At 46.7% G+C, this 21,543-nt stretch overlaps 1 protein-coding gene across 2 annotated transcripts in view; it reads right to left on the bottom strand.

Moving 5' to 3' along the window:
- The window catches only part of Slc22a23 (solute carrier family 22 member 23), a 167,781-nt gene that overhangs the window by 37,399 nt on the left and 108,839 nt on the right, over positions 1–21,543 (bottom strand). For both annotated transcript variants that reach the window (XM_052156889.1, XM_052156890.1), the window contains one exon: positions 7,193–7,361. In XM_052156889.1, the coding sequence (XP_052012849.1) occupies positions 7,193–7,361 (169 nt within the window). The remainder of the gene's footprint in view (positions 1–7,192; positions 7,362–21,543) is intronic.

Raw genomic sequence — 21,543 nt, 5'->3', positions numbered from 1 at the left:
GTGTGGTTTTCTTTCCTTGTCTTGCTGGTTTGTGAGGACAGAGCTGTGTCCGCCTTGTTTATGACGACAACCCTGATACTTAGGAAACACGGTTTGAAGACCAGAGATCACACATATATCTTTCACAGGTTCTCATTGAGTTTGCACGAAGATATTCACCAGCACAGGAGGGTACACAGTAGATGCGTGTCTGCATTACCAAACCTGCCATGTCTTTTGGACCTGTCATTTTCACTGTGACTGGGATGACAGCATGCACCATCCCTGCTTCCTGTGGCTCCTCCAGAAAACTCCAGCCTTTTCCATTTCCTTTCTGCCACTCCTCAGCAGTAAGTCCCAACCAGGAACATTCCTACTCCCTGCCTCTCCTGCGACCTTCCTAGTTTCCCACACTTGTAGTCTCCTGAGACATCCTCAAGTAACACAGTCCTTGTCATAGCGATGAGAATACAGGGCAAGACTGTGCTGTGCATGGGGGCGCTTATTGAGAAGTTGTTACCAGCTACACTGTCAGCAGGCTGCGGCCAGCTGCAGCCAGCTGTGGCCAGCTGGGGGAGGCACCTTTCCCACCCCTGAAGCTCTTTCTTTAAGGCCTAGTTCACCCTTCTCTTACCGCCCACCTATCTTCCTGCTTCACCTGGCAGAATTCCTCTTATTCTTCAACCCTCTGGTGTTCTAGATCTTGACTTTTATTCTGCTCATGCATTTGGGTATGATGAGGCTGGAAAGGTTTACGTGGGAAAAGGATGGGTCAATACGACTTTCTTCTGGATTAGGACTAAACTCTGCTGTCCTTTCCTAATGGCTAATGGTTAAGCAAATGACTATAGAAGAATTTCTACTTGGCACCAAGACAGGGAGCATGGAGGCTGCGGATACCTTCACTCACCTTTGACTGCGCCCGCCCACTCACAGGTACGGTACAGTCTCTTCTGTTTCTGCTTCATGACAAAGTGCTTAAGTGCCTCTGCGCAGCACCCTGGGGTGCCCCCACACAAGCAGGCACACCCCTGTTCTCACTGCATTCCCCATCTCTCGCCTTCTGCAGCACTTCCTTCATCGCCAGCCCACAGAGAAATGTCAGCTGGTTCTGCCTCACCCAAAGGTGACATGAGCTGCAAGCACCCCAAGCAGCTCACGTTGGCTTTGAGACTCTCTAGGGGTGAGGGTGGGGCGGAAACCACACCCCACCCCACTCCCATGTCACAGACCTTCCAATCTCCAAAAGACACCTGCACTCAGGAGAGCCTTATCCAAATCCCTACCCAGTCACACTGCTGATGCAGTCTTGTGCTGGTAACCTTATCCCGCACTTGTATAGAAGGGCTGGCTGTATGTCAAGCATGCCTTTTAACTCTCAGTGTCTGGATGCTGCCAAGGGTTAACTCAGTCTTAATAATACTAAGAGGCTAGGCTTCATGTTTTACACACAGATTGACCAGTCTAGAGGCCATACCTTAACAACCTCCTAGACCTAGGTCAGACTCTACCAAGCAACTACATGCACCTGCTATGATAAAGGGCTGAGTAGCAGACAACAGGGGACAGCTCTATGCCCCCACACTAGCTGATCCCAAACCTTCCTACTATGCCTCATCTAATCTTTCCTGAAGAAACTACAATAAAGGCTCCTGCATACCTTGTCTGTCCCCCTCCCCTCTGCTTTCTGGTATTTCCTCATATGGCCTCCTGGGATGTTGTGGGACCCCTTCCTCTTCAGAACTGTGAGCAGTAAACTATTTTTCTTATGAACACCTGCAGATCTCTTGGCTCCACCCTACCTAGATAACTGTATAATTAACATTTGAGAACACAGTCTTCCTCTGCTGTCTCCAGCAGTAGCCGCCGGGGCCTCTATAGCAGCTGACCTCATCCCATTACCCCCAGACTCCAATAGCAAAGGGAACCTTGGGCTCCTTACGGCTGAGCCCCTCCTATCCGAAGACCCAGCCCTAGCTTCCTCTCTTACCCTCATAAGCCACACTGGGTCCGCTGACAAGTCCCACTGGGGTCACTTCCAAAACACCTGTCTAATGAAGCCTTCAGGTGAGTCTACTGTCCACTTTGTAGGCACTGCCTTACATCAACAACCCAAAGCCCACTGACTGCCTCTACCTAACAAGGCAAAAGGACAGGTCTTCTCAAAGCATAGGTGTGCTCAGTAGTTTTATATCAACTAGATAGAAGCTAAAGTCATCTGAGAAGAGGGAACCTCAGTTAAGAAACTATCTCCAAAGCCGGGCAGTGGTGGCACACGCCTGTAATCCCAGCACTCTGGGAGGCAGAGGCAGGCAGATTTCTGAGGCTGAGGCCAGCTTGGTCTACAGAGTGTCCGGGACAGCCAGGGCTATACAGAGAAACCCTGTCTTGCAAAAACCAAATCCAAAAAAAAAAGAAAGAAAGAAAGAAAGAAAGAAAGAAAGAAAGAAAGAAAGAAAGAAAGAAAGAAAGAAAGAAAGAAAGAAAGAAAGAAACTATATTCAAAAGATTGGGCTGTAGGCAAGCCTGGCAGGAAGCAGCACTCCTCTGTGGCCTCTGCATGGCTCCTGCCTCTAGGTTCCTGCTGTGTTTAAGTTCCTGTCCTGACCTTCTTCCAGCGACAGTGGTAAGCAAGTGTAAGCCAAATGAGCCCTTTCTTCCCCTACTTGCTTTGGTTGTGGTGTTTCGTCACAGCAATAGAAATCCTAACTAGGAAAGACATTGCTACTGGGACAGTAGAGTATTGCTATGGCAGACCTCACAATGTTGTTGGGAGGACTGGAGAAGCACTTTGGAACTTTGGGCCAGAAAAGCCATTGAGTGTCTAAAGTTTGGTGAGCTGTGCTATAGGAGCTTGGAAGATAAGAATGCCGAGAACACAGACGATGGAGGCCTAGCTTGTGACATTTCTAAGAAAAGCAAAGCTGTGCAATTTGTATGAAGAATCTTTGGTGTCCAGAGAGCTGAAGCTAAAAATGAATTGGTTATGATTAACAAGAGACCAGCATCACTGCGGTGAAGTCTTTCGTGAAGTGCTTCCTGGGGGCTGGCACACAGAAGCTGTGTTCCAGAGAGGACCAAGGTTGTACCTCATGCTGGCAGCTGAACTTGGTACTATAGGAGCTACTCAGATGATACCGGTTTAAAGACTGAAGGGGTCATGAGAAGCAGCTGAGGATGGAAACTGTGAGAAGCTGGGATAGGCCACTGGGGAGGGTGTCGCCTCAGTGGCAGCTGATGCCCCAGGATTGAAGGGGTCATGGAGAAGTTGAAGCTTAGTTAACTGGCTTCAGTCACTTAGTGGACTCTCATGAAGAGAGTCCAGGAGGGGCTGGGGGTGAAAGTGCAGCCCAGTTAGCGCAGACACCCCAGCATCTTAGAGGTCCCAGAACCAACAGCAGCAGGAGTGGTGGAGTGGAGACTGCCCAAGCTGTGTACGTTGCAGAGGGCGGAGCCAAAGAAGTGACCCGAGCCCCTTGGAAGCACCCAGAAGATTGTGAGTGGATCCCAGACATGGAACATTGAGTTATTTACACTGTTGGAATTCAGTTTTGCTTTTCTTTGATGGTGCTGTGCCTTGAATCTTTCGCCTTGAAGTAAGAAATTATTAAAGTTATTTTTGATTTTGATCTCTCACCATTGAGAGACTAGATTTTTTTTCTATTAAGAGACTTAACTTTTTAAAGCATTTGAGTTTGTAAGACTGTGGGGCTTTTTAAGTTTGTAAAATGTTTTATATTACAATGTTTGTGGCTTTACAGTGATGAGTTTGTGTGTCAAGTCGACAAGGGGTCGAGACTGTACTGGATAGTTTTATGTCAACTTGACACAGTTAAAGTCATCTGAGAGGAAGGAGCCCCACTTGAGAAAATGCCTGCATAAGATCCGGTTGTAGGCAAGCCTGTAGGACTTTTGCTTAATTAGTAATTGATGGGGGAGGATCCAGCCCATTGTGGATGGGGCCATCCCTGGGCTGAGAGTCCTGGTTCTATAAGAAAGTAGGTTGAGCAAGCCAGTAAGCGGCACCCCTCCATGGCCTCTGCAGGAGCTCCTGCCTCCAGGTTCCTGTCCTGTGTGAGTCCCTGCCCTCACTGCTTTGGATGATAAACTGCTACATAGAACTGTGAGGAAAACACTCTCCTCTCCAAGCTGGCCATGGGGATTCATCACAGGAATAGTAATAGTAACCCTAAGACAAACTTCTTCTTAGGTGTTTTGGGGGGGCCGTGATCTATTGGGCTACCTTCCACCTTTGCCTGCCTCCTTTCTGTCTTTCCAGGGAATAACAACTTGTTTGTGTGTAGGTGTCATATCTAGAATAACAGAGGCAGCCTGGGGTAGGGACTCAAATAATAGCTAATTTTCCTTTCAGATTATTCTGTGTTCTGTGGTTTCTGAGATGCAAACTCCCAAGTCTACAGTTTTTGGCCCTCATAACACCTTCCCCCAGGAATGTATGAATTTTGTCTGTGAGCTCCTCCTTGCCAATCAATAATTTTTTTCCATGTGACCCTTGTGTGACTCTCGGGAGGCTTTGTTGACTTTAGAAGGCCCATGTCTACCTCGGCCTTGGCAAGTGGCTAAGATCTGCGCATGCACGACGTGCATGCACCGTACAGACTTCAAAGCTCTGAGTCTTTTTTTTTTTTTTTTCCTGAGAGAATCTTTTTCTGTCTCCAGTTCAGGGAGTCAGCTTGCTGTGGGTGGAGACCCTGTGGTGAGCAAAGATTTTCTAGTCTTTGATTCTTGGCTCTATTCAAGGAGCTCAGTTCTAATTGGATACCAAACCTGTATTTAGTCCTTTCTGTGTTGCTAAAACAAAATGTCTAAGCTAGGGCAGCATACAAAGCCCATAGTTTGTAAGACTGAAAGTCCAAGACCGGGTTTGGAAGCATAAGGATAGAATGAATGTGACAGAGATCATGTGACGAGATCACATGATGAGAGATGCCAGAGAGATTTAGGGGTAGATCACTCTCTCTGTGGGAGCAGTGTCAAGCCCTTCTATGGACATACCCCTAATCACTGAACCACAAGACCCCAACCCCTGGAAGGTCCCACTGCCTACCAACACCACTATACTGAAAACCAAGCCCCTGGCATAAGAATGGGTGTGAAAAAAATCCACATCCAAACCATGGGGGGGTACAGTTTGAATCTGAAGCATTTCCACACGTTCACATTTTAAACATTCTATTCCTAATTGGTGGCAATAATTTTAGGAGATTCTGGAAAATTGGGAGGAGGTAGGTAGGTAGGTTTTTCAGGGTAAGTCCTGGGAGGTTTATCTAGGCTCACTTCCTGTCTACCAGCACCTTGTGGAGAAGAGCCCTTCCGCACGGTGGGTGCCTTTACCTTCACAGCATGATACCAGGACTTTTGGCTTGAGGATCTGCCTTTGGGCTTCTGAGTCCGCTCCTTAGAGAGCTAGCAGTCACCAAGCATCCTGCTGGGCACCCTGAATGCAGGCAGTAAATACTTCCTTGTTAAGGGAACTGTGTCACTCTCTGTACTTTGCGTCCAACAGCTGGTTATGCTGGCCGAGGATACCATTCACCTCTCCCTCCAGCAGTCACTCAAGTTTATCAAAGAACTGAGCAACCGAGGAGATGGCAGGACAGAGGTAATGAGAGAGGCGATGGATGATAAGGGCAGGCACCCACACAGTCTTCAAAGCCACCGACTCTTGTGGAACCTTTAAAGGCTAGAAGGAAAAGGGGGCATACATGTCTCCTGACAGCTACTGCTGCTTCTACACACAGGTTTCTATTAAGGGTAATATAACCATAGCAGCAGCAGTTAATACTTCTGGAAACTTAAGACCTAACACATGTCAAATAGCATTAATATTTGGCATATATTTGATATAGATATCAATTAACTATTATCACTAAATATAATTATGTTGATCATAACCATTAGCATATGTGATGCTAGGTAACAGGCATCAATCAAGGTGTCTGTATGAATTCTTCCAACCCAATTATTTACTGTTATGACTTAGGGCACTGATGGACTTGAAGTCCAAAGGTTAAACAACCTGTCAAAGGTTACAGACGTGTCTGTTCAGTGGAAGGGCTCTAGACTCTGTCTCCAAGTCTCCCTCTAGATTGTTCTTGCATGCATCCTTTTGGATACATCATTTCAGTTTTAAAACAACCCCTGAGGTAGAATGATTGTGACCCACTTTTCATAGAGCTGACAGAGCAGGGACTCCCAAAGGTTTGGGGCAAGTTGCTGGGGCAAGACAGACAGACAGACAGACAGATGGGTCTTTCTATATGTACATGGCTACTGAGTTAAATGAATCACTTCAAAAGTACAGTGCTGAGCTGCCCTGGAATGAGAGGGTACCGACCGGAGCAGTCACTGAGGCAGAGGTGTCCAACCTGGAAACTGTCTAGGGATCTGTGTTTGGCTACCTGCCCGTGGGCTAGAATGGAGCTCTTGAATGTATTTGTTGTTTTTGAGTCACTGACCCAGAACCTGACAGAAACAGCGCAAGGGAAGAAGAGTTTACTTTGGCCCATCAGAGAGTTTTAGTCCGTCACAGTAGGAAGGCAAGTCTGAGCAGCTCAATCCACAGTGGTTTGGGGAGCATGGCAGAGACATTGTTTGTTTGTTTGTTTTAAAGGATCTGATAAGTATTTTTAGCTGTGTGGGCTATACCACTGCTGACACAGTAAGTTTAGGGCATGCATTTGTGAACATATGAGAATGACTATCTTCCGATAAATCTTTATTTGCAAACACAGAGGATGAGCCAGATGTGGGAAATGGGCGGAAATTTGTTCACCCCTCACCTAGAGAAGATAGGGAGCTTTTTATAATCACTCAGTATCTCCCTCCATATGTCCCATCCCAATACAAGATCTTCCTACCAACTTGCACATCCATTTATAAGTTTTCATGTCAAGGTAAGAAGCAGGTTAGTGTGATGTCATGGACAGCCATTGACTGGGGTTGAAGAATGGCACAGAGGGCCTCATTCCATGTTATGAACAATGTAAACAGTTCACACACACACACACACACACACACACACACACACACACACACGGGGAAGGGGGTGGACAGAGAGACAGAGACAGAGAATGTATGTATCTATGACTTAATGTGTTGAGAAAGACTTATTTGAGATGGAACTTTGGAGGTCAGGGCCTGCAGGGCCTGCAGCCAGGCATGTGTGAGGTACGTCACGAAGGATACTCACGACCAGTAGAGCAGCATGAGCAGGAAGGGACAGATGATGAGGGCCTGCAACACCTGCCAGTCCCGACACAGCGCAGCCAGCCCCGGCATGAGGAACTGGCCCGCCATGGCCACGAAGCTCGCCACCATGGTAATTATGAACCGTTTTCCTGGAGGGCATAGCTCTATTCCTAGAAAACAGAAATAATAAGGCAGATTGAGTGCCACTTGCTTGCCTGATGTCTGAGGAGTCCTGGGATGTCATTGGATACACAGGGCAACTGAGGCCTGACGGGGAAGAGAGGAGGGTCATTGCTCAAGGTCACAGAACAAGCGGGTGGGAAGGATGGTGCATTTAGAAGTGCATGGCTTAGGAGCTAAGATCTGCTGCTGCTGCTGCTGCTGCTGCTGCTGCTGCTGCTGCTGCTGCAGATGGGATTTGCATCTCTCATTATCCTCTCTCCTTTGCTCTTTGGCATCAGAGAGCTTGCTGCCATGGTTTCGCCCTTTCTTCCAACCAAAGTTGGGCCCTCTCAGCCTCTGCAAGGTCTCTCTACTCACTCCCTGCCCCACCGCCATCCTTTGCTCCTCGTCCTACACCAGTGCTCAGTGAAGACTCTAAGTACATCTCCACTGTGGAAACAAAACAGCCTGACCACACGGCACTACACAAAAGCAAAGCCACTTGGGGAACGCTATAACCTAGCAGGAATCCCCCTGTCCCATACTGAATCCTGCTGACCAAGACCCACCAATGGTTCTCCCTGTTTACAAGAACCTGTTCTCTGATTTTGACCTTTTATACAAAAGTTAAGTTCCAAAACTTGTGAACTGTCTGTAGTACTCATGGGACAATCAATAATACATGAATCTCTATAATAATGGTCCTTCATGCTAGAAAAATGTATCTGGGTTCTACACACACACACACACACACACACACACACACACACACACACACACACATATGCATACACACACACACACCCCTATAGACTATGCACATTTATATGCTGTTCTTTTTATTTTTCCTTTTTTAAAAATTATTTATTTATTGTATGTATATGAGTACACTGTCTTCAGACATACCAGAAGAGGGCATTGGATCCCATTACAAATGGTTGTGAGCCACCATGTGGGTGCTGGGAATTGAACTCAGGACCTCTGGAGGAGCAGTCGGTGCTCTTACCCGCTGAGCTATCTCTCCAGCCCCATGCTGTTCTCTTTCTACATTGAATAATAGTCACTTGCTTTTGTTTTGTTTTGTTTGTTTATTTGTTTGTTTGCAAGGTGGTGGGAGAAGGGGTCAGTTAAAAGGATTGAAAGGGAAAAAGAAGAAAGTCCCCTTAGGGAAAAAAAAAAATACTCTTCCTGCCTTTGTGTCCAGAAACTGTTCCAAAGCTTGGCCCTATGGCTTGGTTACAACAGCCTGTCTGCTGGCTGTCCAGAGACCATGGCAGGGCAGGAGGTCAAAAGCAGTCAGCAGTGGTTGGATGAAATGGAGAGTGGATAAATCACACTTGGCAGTAAGGATATCATCAGTCCTAAGGAACACAGGGCACCGTGCCAGCCAGTATCCACAACAGCTCATTGCAGAAGAAATATAATCCTGTCAGCAATTTCTGCTTCTTCTTGGCTACAGATAGTCATTATCATAGCTGCTGGTGAACAGAGGAGAAGACGGGTCTTACTGGATGGAGCTTATAGAGAACATTGTTGACATTTAACTAGAAAAAAAAAAAGAGGCTTGCAGGGCCCTCGTGGACTGCATGCTGTGATGCTGTCCCTCTCTGTGTCCCTTCACAAGCTCGCTTGAGCGATATTTTTTAGCACAGTGGGGTGTGACATTTCTGCTCTCCAAAATAATGAAGAAAAGTCTTTCTGAACAGGATTAACAGCTGTACCTTCTCCTTTCTCTCGTTAAGCATGAGACGTGTTATAGAAACCAGGAATCCACATCCAACAGAGTAGGCTCGGCGTTAGAGGCCCGCTACAGACAGACGCGTGGTAAGAAGAGTCATCATGGCTGTGACACTTGAAAAAGCCAAAGGGACGGACGATGTTGGAGAAGCCTGACGCCCTTGGGCTAGTGAGTGTGCTAGTACAACAGACTGTGCACTGCTTGTTGCTTTTCTCTTCACGTAGTTGTTGTGGCACACTATTCCTACAGGTGTCAGAGGACAGCTCTGTGGAGTCTGGCCACCCCTGACCTTTACACGGGTGTCTAGGATTAGGTTGCTAGGCTGTACAGTAAGCAGTCTCACCCACTGAGCAAACTCACTGCTGTACCATCAGTTCATTTTTAACATATACATAGTTCTGAGGAGCAGGATGGAACCAGTGGACTGATGAGCTCTGTCTAACATACCCATGCTGTGTAAGTCACCTGTTAGTCACTTAGTGATGGCTGGTTTTCAGATGGGCTGTCATGCCAGCATATGCCTCGTGTGTGTGTGTGTGTGTGTGTGTGTGTGTCTGCACAACATATCCATGGTATATTGCTAGTCATTAAGTGATGTCTCAGCTTTCAGACTGACCTCAGTGCCACCTCACTCCATAGAGGTGAATCAGCCCTGTCTGACATATCCATGCTGTACCCTGGCTACTTAACATTCACCAGTATCTCAGTTTTTGGGGTAACTCGCATGCCACCCCACTCCATGAGAGTGAATCCCTCCTCCTTCCTTCATGCCCATTCTGCCTAAGCCCTGCGGTGGTCACGCAGTGACATTTCACTCATCGGATGGATGCTGTGACACCACATGTCTTGTGCTCAGACGACCCTTATTTTAAACATCATAATGGCCCAAACCTCAGGAACTGTGATGCTGGAAACTCAGACATGCACACTAGATGCGATGAAGGGCTTCTTTTAAGAGGTCAGGTAAAAACCACAGAGGGGTAAAAAAAACACTCGGAGGCCGCTAAAGTCGACAGGAAGAAAACAACATAGTGCTGACAGGGTTTGGTTCTTGCCTAACTCTCAGGAACCCGCCTGCCACACGTAAGGGAAGGCTTGGGATGATCATTCAGTTCGTTCAGCACAGCTCTCTTGGGGATGCCTCATCCCACACACTAATCTACAGTTCTGAGCAGTCACTCAGGAACACGAGGAAACTTCCCAGATCAGGATCAACATTTGAAGAGGGTGAGGACAGTGGTCCCTTGATGAGCAGGTGACTACAATCTCCCCTGGCTGCAAATGCGTTGCTATAGCGACTGTATTTAACAGTGTGACTCTCGGTAGGCAACTGTTAAACACCCATGCCTTTTTTTCTGGAGGTCGTCTTCTGTAAGTGGTTATATGCTTCCCTTCTCGGGTCCCAAGCGGGATCCACAGACTTGTATTGTCTGCATTACAAGAGAATGGGCCAGGCCTGTCCTGCCTACAGTTGAATAAGACCCTCCGGCCTAACTCTCTCTATTGCCTCTCCTTGTAGACGTGTGGGACTCCCTCAAGGTGTGGAGGATGAAGCAGCCTACAATCTTCTGACCTCTCCTCCCTGCTTGTGGTGGGAATACTAGCAACAGACTTGATCTGACCTCAGGCAGAGGCACAGAGTGCCAGTGGGCCGTTCTAGCTTTTTTGCTGGGGAGACGGAAAGACACAATGGCCTTCAGTAGGGCACAGGTGTGATCATTTGCTGATAACTACCTTTTTGTGCCTTAACTCACTAGAAACTCTTTGCAAACTGCCCGAATCTAACTGTGCTAGGAGGGTAGCTATTAAAAATGTGGAGAAAACAAAAAGTATTTATCAGGGAGCCACGAAGGCTTGCCATTGACTATGCATTCCTTTGGAAGGAGAGAAATCAGGCTTTTTGGAAAAGCACAGAAAATCTGTCAGCACTTGCCAGCAGGAGCCATACTCATCATTCCTCACATGACAGTTCAGCCCTCACCAGTCACTTTGGTCTCATGGTCCACAGCGAGACACATTTGGTTTTATATATTCTTCACCTGATCCAGTGATTTTTTTTTTTTCCAGAGTAGGCCTGACGTTTATTCTATAAGACAAGAGGAGAGGAACAATCCTCCTTTTGTTCCTTTGTATCTTTTATTTCATGCAAGGTCAGAACCAGGGTATTCGGGGTGTAGCTCAGTGGTTTAGCATTTGCCTAGAGTAGGGCCCAGGATTCCTAGCACTGCAAGAAGCAAAACAAAATACAAAACAACAAGGAATACAAATAGGTAAATCTAAGAAGATCCACATCAAAAATCCCATGATTAAAATGGCTTTTCTTCTCAGGCTGCAATGGAGCCAGTTACAAGCAACCCTTGGAGATCGGCTGGTGGTCAATCCTCATTGTAAACCTGAGTTTGGACACTTCCAGAGATATTTAATTAAGGAGGGAAGACAGACCCTGATTCTAGCTGACACCACTTCACAAGCTAGGGTCCCAGAGTGAGCAGAAAGGAGGAGGGAGCCATTTGAGCCCCAGGCTTCATGTGATCAGCTGCCTCACACTAGGCCCCCACAGCCAGAGACACTCTTGTCAGCACTGCTTCCCTCCAACTGTGGGCCCCAAGGAACCCTTCCTTAGGTGGCTTCTGTCAGAGCGTTGAGGAAAGAAACCAATACACTAGCAATGCTTTGTTGACAGGCAGAGAAATCGCTGAACATTCTGAGAATTGAACATCCTGTAAGGCGAAGCGGAGGCCTTTGGTCAATAAATAATAGAGGCTGTGGCCAGGGCGGTTTGAGTCCAAGCTGTGGGGACAGCTCTGTAGGAATTATGGCCTTGTTTGGAGGCTGCAACTCAAGAAAATCTGCTTTTTTACAAACTGGCCCAAATTTCTTGGAAGAATAAGTTGTGTTGTCAGAGCTGTCACTTTTGGGGATCATGGGGGAGGGGAGAGAAGAGGGAAAGGGAGGAGGGGGAGGGACAGGGAATGCATCCAAGGCAGGTTGCTATGAGATGGCTGGCAGTACAGCTGCTCCAGGGGCATACCGAACCTCCAGGAAGCAAGCCTGCCTCAGAAGCTGTCCAAGCTCACGTTGGGAATAAGAAGATTAAGGAGAGGGGAGAGGGGTTCTGTCCTATCTCCCTCTGCTCCATCAGGAATTTTGAATTGAAAAGGGAACGAACAGCTCCAAGGCCCCACCCACTTGGAAATCCCTACTTCTTGCTCAGTACGGTGGCAAGATTGTATATACAGGTGGATCATAGTCTAAACACTGCCCCTAAAAGTGATGGTGTCAAAGCGGAGCGAGCAGGAACCAACCATGCTGGCTGCACAGAGAATCTGAGGGTGGGTGGGTGCAGCTATCGGTAGGATCCAACCCCACCATGATGGGACATGTTCATGGCTTCTACATACTAAGATCTAGCAATAACAGCTGCCGCCTAACTGCAGAGAAGGCCTTGTTAAGGTGCTAAAAGGACACTACACATCGGGAGCCAGCGCTAGAGAAAGCTCTTGCTGGAGATGCCTCTGGCCTGTCCACGAGCTAAGTATAGACTCTAAAGTGTATCTTTACCCTTGGCCACTTTTAATGGTCCTGGTTAGTTGTTAAGCCGACCACTTTGCTGATTTTAATGCTGAACCTTGGTTTTAGACACTCCCACCTTAGATAATGTACCTTTTCTCTTCTTTTTCTTTTTCCAATGATGGGAATGGAACCCAGGAATTTATACATGTCAAACAAGCACTGTACAGCTGCTCAACACACTTAGCTCATAGTTAAAAAAGAAGCCCTATGTTTCATGTTTATGAAACACACCTCTATGGAGGATAGCAGTACCCTAAGAGTTGGCTGGAACCACTGTCCACTGTCGTGAAGTACCATCTCTGTTAGCTTCTGGACCACTGGCCAGGACCTTTCTGTGTTAAACCATTAATGCTGTGGTATCTCAGGGGAGTCCCAGCAGGATCCCAGAGCTCCTGCTGGTGTGGGCTGACAAAACATTCACCTGACTTCCGAACCTTGTCAGAGATAGAGTTAACAAGGGATTAACATTCTCCTCACACATCCTAGGAAGCCCCACAGACAGTCGGTGCTCAGTTAACTTTTCCCTGGAGTCAGCAATCAATCAGGAACATTTAGTTGAAAACAAGCAAACTACAAACAGCACATAACCTTTGACACTGATTGTAGAAAATCCAGCCCCACCCCCTATGGCATGCACGGAGTAGAACGCAGCCTTTATTCTTTACTAAATACGTATTTTTGGAGGTACTGGTGTGGAAGCTGGTCCTCACACGGGCACATGCTGGGCAAGGGCTGTGTTGCTGAGTTGAGCCTCGCTTCACGCGCCTAGCCTAGACTTTGTTTTTAAAGCGCTGTGTGTGCTGACAGAAGGTAGAGAGAAAGGTACATGCTCTCGGGATAAAGTGTTCTGAGGTTCTCTGAGTTCACAGGGTTCTTCTGGATTTGGCTTGGCTGGCAATACAGGCATATATTAACTGGCTGACACTATTTAAGCCAGAGAACTACAAATTCTTAGAATCCGTGTCCTTGGAACAAAGTGTGCTTTGCAGGGACTGGCTGAAGTAAAGGCTGTGGGAGGGGTGGGAGGTCGGGGTGGGGGGTTTAAATACAGTCTCTGCCCCTTCCGTTCTAGGAGAGTTACCTCTGAGCTTCTGTTTCCTTGAGTAAATCGGAAATGATAACCACACCACACCACGTACGGTAGCTGCACCACGCGTGGGACAGTCTGAACTGTGTCTGCACAGAGATCTGACTTTGTGTTCTTGCAGTACATGCCTGAAATGAGCAATCTAAAGGAGGGAGGGAAAAGATTCCTGGGGTGAGTCCCCAGGGAGTGGGGGTACAGATGGGGTGAGGCTCATGAGCTGCCCCTCCTCTCTGTCACGCAGGTCCCTTCCTGAGGCATGCTACCTGGACATGCAGCCCACAGTTAGGTGTGTCTGATTGCCCTTTCTCACATAGGAATCCAGGAAAAAGTTCCAAATGGTGGGAGAGAGAGAGAGAGAGAGAGAGAGAGGGAGAGAGAGAGAGAGAGAGAGAGAGAGAGAGCCCGACTGTTCCTGGTCAGTTGAGCAATGACACAGGAAAGTTTTTTGTTTTTGGTTTTGGTTTTTTGGTTTTTTTTTTTTTTTTTTGGATTTGGTTTTTTTGAGGCAGGGTTTCTCTGTATAGCCCTGGCTGTCCTGGAACTCACTCTGTAGACCAGGCTGTCCTCGAACTCAGAAATTCGCCTGCCTCTGCCTCCCAGAGTGCTGGGATTACAGGCGTGCGCTACCACCGCCCAGCCAACAGGAAAGTTTTTACATGAAAAGAAGCAGCACTTGCAGCCCACGCCCCTGCCAGGCCCAAGACAACTTGGTTCAGAGCCTACGTTGTGTAGTTGCGTTCCATAGGGGGTAGGGCTTTTCATCTCTCTCATGCTCCTCTGACCTCAGATAGATTAGCAGCCCACTTCAGCCTGGGGAGGGAGAACAGGAAGGACAGGGGAGCCCCTGCTCCTTCAGGAGCCACTTCCTGTACCCTAGCTCCTGGCACAGGCTTAGGGCCACTGAGCCCACCTGGTGACCCACTAGATACTCCTAGGATAGTGCTTCTCAACCTCCCTAATTCTGTGACCCTTTTATATAGTTCTTCATATTGTCCCCCTGCCAACCATAAAATTATTTTGTTGCTACCTTATAACTATAATTTTGCTACTGCAATGAATCATGAGGTAAATATCTGATACATAATCCCCCATGGGGGTAGTGACCCACAGGTTGAGAACCACTTTTGTAGATGATTGTTCCATCATGTTTGTAACCCTCCTACCTCCCATCGCTCCCCACCCCCACCCCTTCCTCAGCAAGGGGGAAACTGAAGCTGCTGCCTCTGGCCCTGTGGTGTCCAACCACTCTTTCCTTCCTCTCTGACTCTCTCCAGGCTATGCCTGGAAGTATAGGCATTGTTTAATGATTACTGGCCACGGGCAAGGACACAGTCCCTAAGACCTTGGAGACCAGACCTTCAGCCATGTGATTGTGGGATCCTTATTATAGCAAGGGAGCCCGAAATTGCTGGGCATAGAGATCCAAATAGCATCCCAAGGTAGAAAGCTGCTATTATCATGACAACTCCAAGCCTTCCCTTCCAGAGGAGGACTCCATCTTTCCTCTTAGCTAAGACCTGCCAGCTGACTGGGATGACCAAAAGGACTGGAAAGGAATGGTTTTCTCCCTTCCAAGAAAAGAAGGGAAAGCCGGGGCACCTTTTAAGTATTTCCTACAAATCACATTCTACTGTCTGCCAGACATACAAATGTAGACAACTCAAAGTCAAGATGAAGAGGCAATGCCTTACTGATATGGTACCTACCATATCGCCAGTGTTCTGAGCATGGTGTGCCAGGGGTGTCGACATGTATTTTTAAAATACATTAAACTCATTTAAAACACAGTTCCGTGATGTAGATATGACTTTTAGTGTTCATTTTGCATAGCAGAACTCCGAGGCTTAGAGTGATTGAGAATCTTCCCTTAACTCTTACAAGGAAGAAGCAAGGTAAGAATTGAGGCGAGTGTCCTCATACTGCCCATGCCTTTGCCGAGGGCAAGAGCTGTCTACATGTGGGCCTGAATCTAAGTTCTAAGGAGGTGACCTTCCCTGACTGCTCCCTGATGCTTTTTAGAGCCTAGGATTGGGCTAGGTACAGTAACTGCACAGCAGTTTGTTTTTCTCTGTTTTTGTTTTTGTTTTGTTTTTTAAAGATTTATTTGCTTTATTATTTTATGCGAGTACACTGTTCACACCAGAAGAGGGAATCGGAGCCCCTTACTTAGCTCTTAGCTGCTGAGCCATCTCTCCATCCCAAAGAATTAGTTTTGAACTTTTTTTTAAAAAACGATTTATTTTTCTAATGACTAATGAATTGAGCATTTTTTAGGATGTTTCTCCGCCATCCAAAATTCTTCAGATGAGAATTCTTTGTTTAACTCTGTACCCCATTTTTTAATAGGGTTGTTTGGTTTTCTGGAGTCTAACTTCTTGAGTTCTTTATATATATTCGATATTAGCCCTCTATTTGATGTAGGATTGGTGAAGATCTTTTCCCAATTTGTTGGTTGCTGATTTGTCCTTTTGATGGTGTCCTTTGCCTTACAGAAACTTTGTAATTTTATGAGGTCCCATTTGTCAATTCTTGATCTTAGAGCATATGCTATTGGTGTTCTGTTCAGAAACTTTCTCCCTGTACCGATGTCCTCAAGGGTCTTCCCCAGTTTCTTTTCTATTAGCTTCAGAGTATCTGGCTTTATGTGGAGGTCCTTGATCAATCAAAACAACCCTGAGATTTCACCTTATACCAGTCAGAATGGCTAAGATTAAAAATTCAGGAGACAGCAGGTGTTGGTGAGGATGTGGAGAAAGAGGAACACTCCTCCACTGCTGGTGGGGTTGCAAATTGGTACAACCACTCTGGAAATCAGTCTGGTGGTTCCTCCGAAAACTGAGCACCTCACTGCCAGAAGATCCTGCTATACCACTCCTGGGCATATTCCCAAAAGATTCCCCAGCATGTAATAAGGATACATGTTCTACTATGTTCATAGCAGCCCTATTTATAATTGCCAGAAATTGGAAAGAACCCAGGTATCCCTCAACAGAAGAGTGGATGCAAAAAATGTGGTATATATACACAATGGAGTACTATTCAGCCATTAGAAACAATGAATTCATGAAATTCTTAGGCAAATGGAGAACATCATACTAAGTGAAGTAACCCAGACTCAAAAGATGAATCATGGTATGCACTCACTAATAAGTGGATATTAGCCTAGAAAACTGGAATACCCAAAACATAATCCACACATCAAATGAGGTACAAGAAGAAAGGAGGAGTGGCCCCTTGTTCTGGAAAGACTCAGTGAAGCAGTATAGAACAAAATCAGAACAGGGAAGTGGGAAGGGTTGGGTGGGAAAATAGGGGGAGGGAAGGGGACTGATGGGACTTTCCGGGAGTGGGGGTCCAGAAAAGGGGAAATCATTTGAAATGTAAATAAATATATCAATAAATTAAAAAAAAAGTCCTAGGAAGACACTAGAGGCCGGATTTTAAAAAAAAAGATTTATTTTATATGCTCTGTCTGCATTCACACCTGCATGTCAGAAGAGGGCATCAAATCACATCATAGATGGTTGTGAACCACCATGTGATTGCTGGGAATTGAACTTAGGACCACTGGAAGAGCAGCCTGTACTCCTAACTGCTGAGCCATCTTTCCAGCCCTGCTCTGTTTGTCGTTTATTTGTTTGTTTGTTTTTGTTTTCTAACCTGTTTTTTCTGAGATTGTTAAAAGTTTTGCATTGTGTTTTTTTTTTACATTTTATTGTTTATTTTTATTTTATGCATATGGATGTTTTCCCTGCATGTATGCATGTGTACTGTATGTGTGCCTGGTGTCTGAGGAAGGCAGAAGAAGGTGCTACATCCCCTGGAACTGGGGTTACAGATAGATAGCCATAAGCTGCCTTTCTGGGAACTGAACCCAGATTCTCTATAAGGGCAGCCAGTGTTCTTAACTGCTGAGCAGTCTTCTAACCTGGGCTTTGTTTTCTTGATGGTTGATTTTGAGACAGGGTCTTGCTTTCTAGCCCAGGCTGGCCTCAGCTTTATGATTCTAAAGCAACTCAGGGAAGAAACTATTTACTTTACCTTACAGGATGCTGTCTGTCCTCAGAATAGCCAAGGCAGAAACCTGGAGGCAAGATCTAAAGCCGGAACGGTGGAGGAGCACAGCCTGCTGGCTTCTTTAACTAGCTTTTTCAGATACCCCAGCCGTCCTGCCTAGGGATGAACTGCCCTAGGTACAGTGGCCTGGGGCTTCCTACATCAACTAGCAGCATCAAAATGCCCACAGGCCCACAGGTCTGCTGGAGGCAGCTCTTAAACTGAGCTTCTTTAATTTGTGTCAGACTGATAAACCTAACCAGGACAGCCTCCCAAGGATGGGATTCCAGGCATATACCATGGCACTCTGCCCTCTTCTACAATTTCTGCAACCCAGATGATCTTGGGTGGGCTTTGTTGACTCCATGGAAGCTGTCCTGACATATAGAAGTCATGAAAATCCACGGCATGCACCCATGCTGATAATAACGAAAGGCAATATCGACCATGAAGGCATGGCGAACCACAATGTTCCGCTTACTTTCTAGATGGGAAGTGGTTCCCATAGCCTTCTGTCTGTCTTTTAAAAACTAGTATTATAATAGCTCAAGGGAGGAGCATGAATTCAAATGTTCACAGTGTTTTGGCTTTACAGTATCCTCTGTTTAAAAACAATGGGTGATGTTTGGCAGTGCACACTTAAGAACTGGACATTTTTAGACTCTTTAATAAAAGCAGAGAAAGTAAAGGAGAGATATGACCTTAAATATTAGAACAACTTCATATAAAGGTGATTCTTGTAGGCCAGGTCTCTCTGCTGTGTGTTTCTAAGCTAGATAAAGGACCGCAGAGGGGGCTGGATGGCTGCAGGGTCCAGAACACTGTGTGGAGGCTGCCATTTAGTTTTCTCATTAAAGATTCTTTACCCTAAGCTCCTATGGCACTAGCTTTGCTATGGGTCAAATTCACACTCAATAAGAGACCATGATGAATGAATGCATCCCAGCGAGGGAAGCCTCACAGGACTTGGAGCTAGAAATCCTAGAGGAGCGCTAGCCAACAAAATAACACCCAATCCCTTCCAACTGTGACTGTATCAGCACACTTAGCTCCCCAGCTGCCAGAAGGCACGGGAATTTCCCAGCTTGTATTTCTTATCACCAGTATCCTTTTAGTGTTGTTGTTGTTGTTGTTGTTGTTGTTGTTGTTGTTACTTTAAACCATATTTATTCATTTACTCTGTGTATATGTGTGTGTGCACACATGCATGCACATACATACATGCAAGCACACATGAACATGTACTTCCAGAGCATGTGTGAGACAGCATGTACGGAGAGACCAGAGGACAACTGTGGGAGTTAATTTTTCCTTCCATGATGGGCACTGAACTCAGGTCATCAGGCAGGTGTCTGCCCTGAGCTTTCGGCACACAGTCATTATTTGGTGAGGTTGTCGGTGTCTATGTTTCTACCTCTCCTTCCCGCTCTTGTATTAGGGATGGAACCCACAGTCCAGGTATATGCTGGCTAGTATTCTACCAGAGCTATACTCCTAATCCTCCATTTTATGTAGCATCTGACTTTAAAAAATACCTTTCTGGGGTCTAGAGAGATTGCCCAAAGGCTAAGATGGCCTGCTACTCTTGCAGGAGACCTGAGTTCAGCTCCCAGCACCCACATCAGGAGGCTCACTGCTGACTATTAGTCCATCTTCAAGAGATCAAATGCCTTTCTGCAGCCTCTCCAGATCCCTGCATTTACATTCATATGCCAGCACACACATAATTCAAAAATAAAAAACATATCTGTAAAATAATTGTCTTGTTGCTCTTACAAAGGACCCAGGTTCGATCCTAAGCACCCATACGCCACATGGTGGCTTAGAACTGTTCAGTCCATCGGCTCTGGAGTCCTCTTCTAACTTAGAAATTTTCTGTCTACTGTCTCTTTCCTTCTAGAGCTGCCACTACCTGTGCCCACTTTTCTCATGGAATAGTCTTGATGAAGAAGCCCAGTGGCTTCTATCTGACCTAATCACTTCCCCATGGGACTGCCAATCTGCTCTCCCAGGCCTCAGTTTAGTCTCTAAGCTAGAAGTCTGACTACTTCAAGAATTCCGGAAGGAGATTCTACAAATGTTGTGTCTGCGCTTCCAGCTGCGGAGGAGGGGAGCTTATGACTCAGCTTGAGGACAAGGCTGCTGTGTGGATTTGCAGGCTGCTCCTCAGCTTCCTGTCCTAGCTGCATCCATCCGCATTCTCTGCCAGCTTTAGCATCCTCTGCTGACCAGGGTCAGAATCGACATCCTCACTCAGCGTACAAAGATGGTGTGACTTCTCCTTCCATCTTTCCTTGTCCGTTGCTCTCAATGTTAGTTATTTTGTAAAGAAGAATTTGATATTCCAGTGAGGGTCATTCCTTTACCCTGAAAATGCAGTCATTTTGGCGGCGGCGGGGGCGGCGGCAGCAGCAGCAGCAGCAGCAGCAGCAGCAGCAGCATCCCTGTGTAGGGTGGATGTCATCATCACATGCCATCTAGTCCACCAACCTGAGGGGTCCCATGTCACTCAGAGCAGAAGCAAAGTGCTTCATGATGACCCCAGCCCCGGTGTGTTCCTGACCCCCTTCCCTGTCCTTTATCTCCTCACCTGCAATCTCCATCACTCACTTCAGCTATACTGGCTTCCCTAAGGTTCACATGCCTGGCAGGCTCCTGCCCAAGTGCCATTGTACCCTGAGTGACAGCCAAATCCTCCTGGGTTGGTGATTCCTGCTTACCTCCCCATGTTCCTGTAGTAGGGAAAGAGACCTCTGGCATAGAGATCTGCATGGCCACATATCAGGTGCTGCACCCTCACCTGGGACAATGATGGGTGTGTAGGTTCCATGGCCCTGTTAGACCTTTTCAATCAGAGAGTGGGGCTGGGCCCAGTAAACTGGGGTGACAGACTTTTTAGTGGCCCTGGTGCATTTCCTATTTAAGGATGACTGTGGCATGTCCTACAAATATAGTACTGATCCCTCCTTATAACTGGGAGGAGTAGGGGCTAGCTTACCAGCTTGTTTTAGAGATGACAAAAACCACACAGTTGGGAGGTCTAGAGCACAAACTTGGAAGCTACATTTCTGATAAGTTCCCAGGAGCTGCTCCAGCAGCAGGGCTCTGGGTATTGTAGGGCCTGCAGTGTAACTGGACTGTCACATGCACCAGCACTGAGGTCCCTGGTTAATGTTCCCTTTGCAGCACTGGCATATTAACACTAACAGCAGCATAGAAGGATGCAAGATTTGCAATATCAGGTGGCCTACCGGCCTTGGCACCATCAGAGGTTGGCTTTGCTGCTGTGTGTGACTTTTCTCTGTTGGGAGTGAAAAAAAACAAAACACCACTACATAACTTTCAGTGCCAAAGAGCAAGGCAGGCAGAGGCACAAAATGCCCTGGAGGTGCAAAGAAATTGAAAAATTCTATTTCAGAGGAAAGAAATCTCAGAGAACATGGAGCAGGGCTGCTGGAGTTGGGTCCTAGTCAGATAAGGCTCCTGTGGAATTGGAGGGTGTGAGAGAAGAACCCATAACAAATCACCCAGCTCTTGCCTTGCTTAAAGATCTTGAAATTCAATTAGCAAATAAAACACAGCCGAGGTCACACGAAACACGGAGGGTCAGGGGCTGACTCATGCTGCCAGTCTGCAGCTACTGATCCCCAACCAACCCTCTCACTTTATTAAAGGAGAAAATAAGGTCAGGGAGTCCGTTGGTGGTAAAGGCAAGGCACAGGTCCAAGCCTCAGGC

This window comes from Apodemus sylvaticus, chromosome 14 (assembly GCF_947179515.1).
Source record: "Apodemus sylvaticus chromosome 14, mApoSyl1.1, whole genome shotgun sequence".
NCBI lineage: Eukaryota > Metazoa > Chordata > Mammalia > Rodentia > Muridae > Apodemus > Apodemus sylvaticus.
Note: the sequence above shows the minus strand (reverse complement) of the source record. Positions and strands in the feature narration are given on the sequence as shown.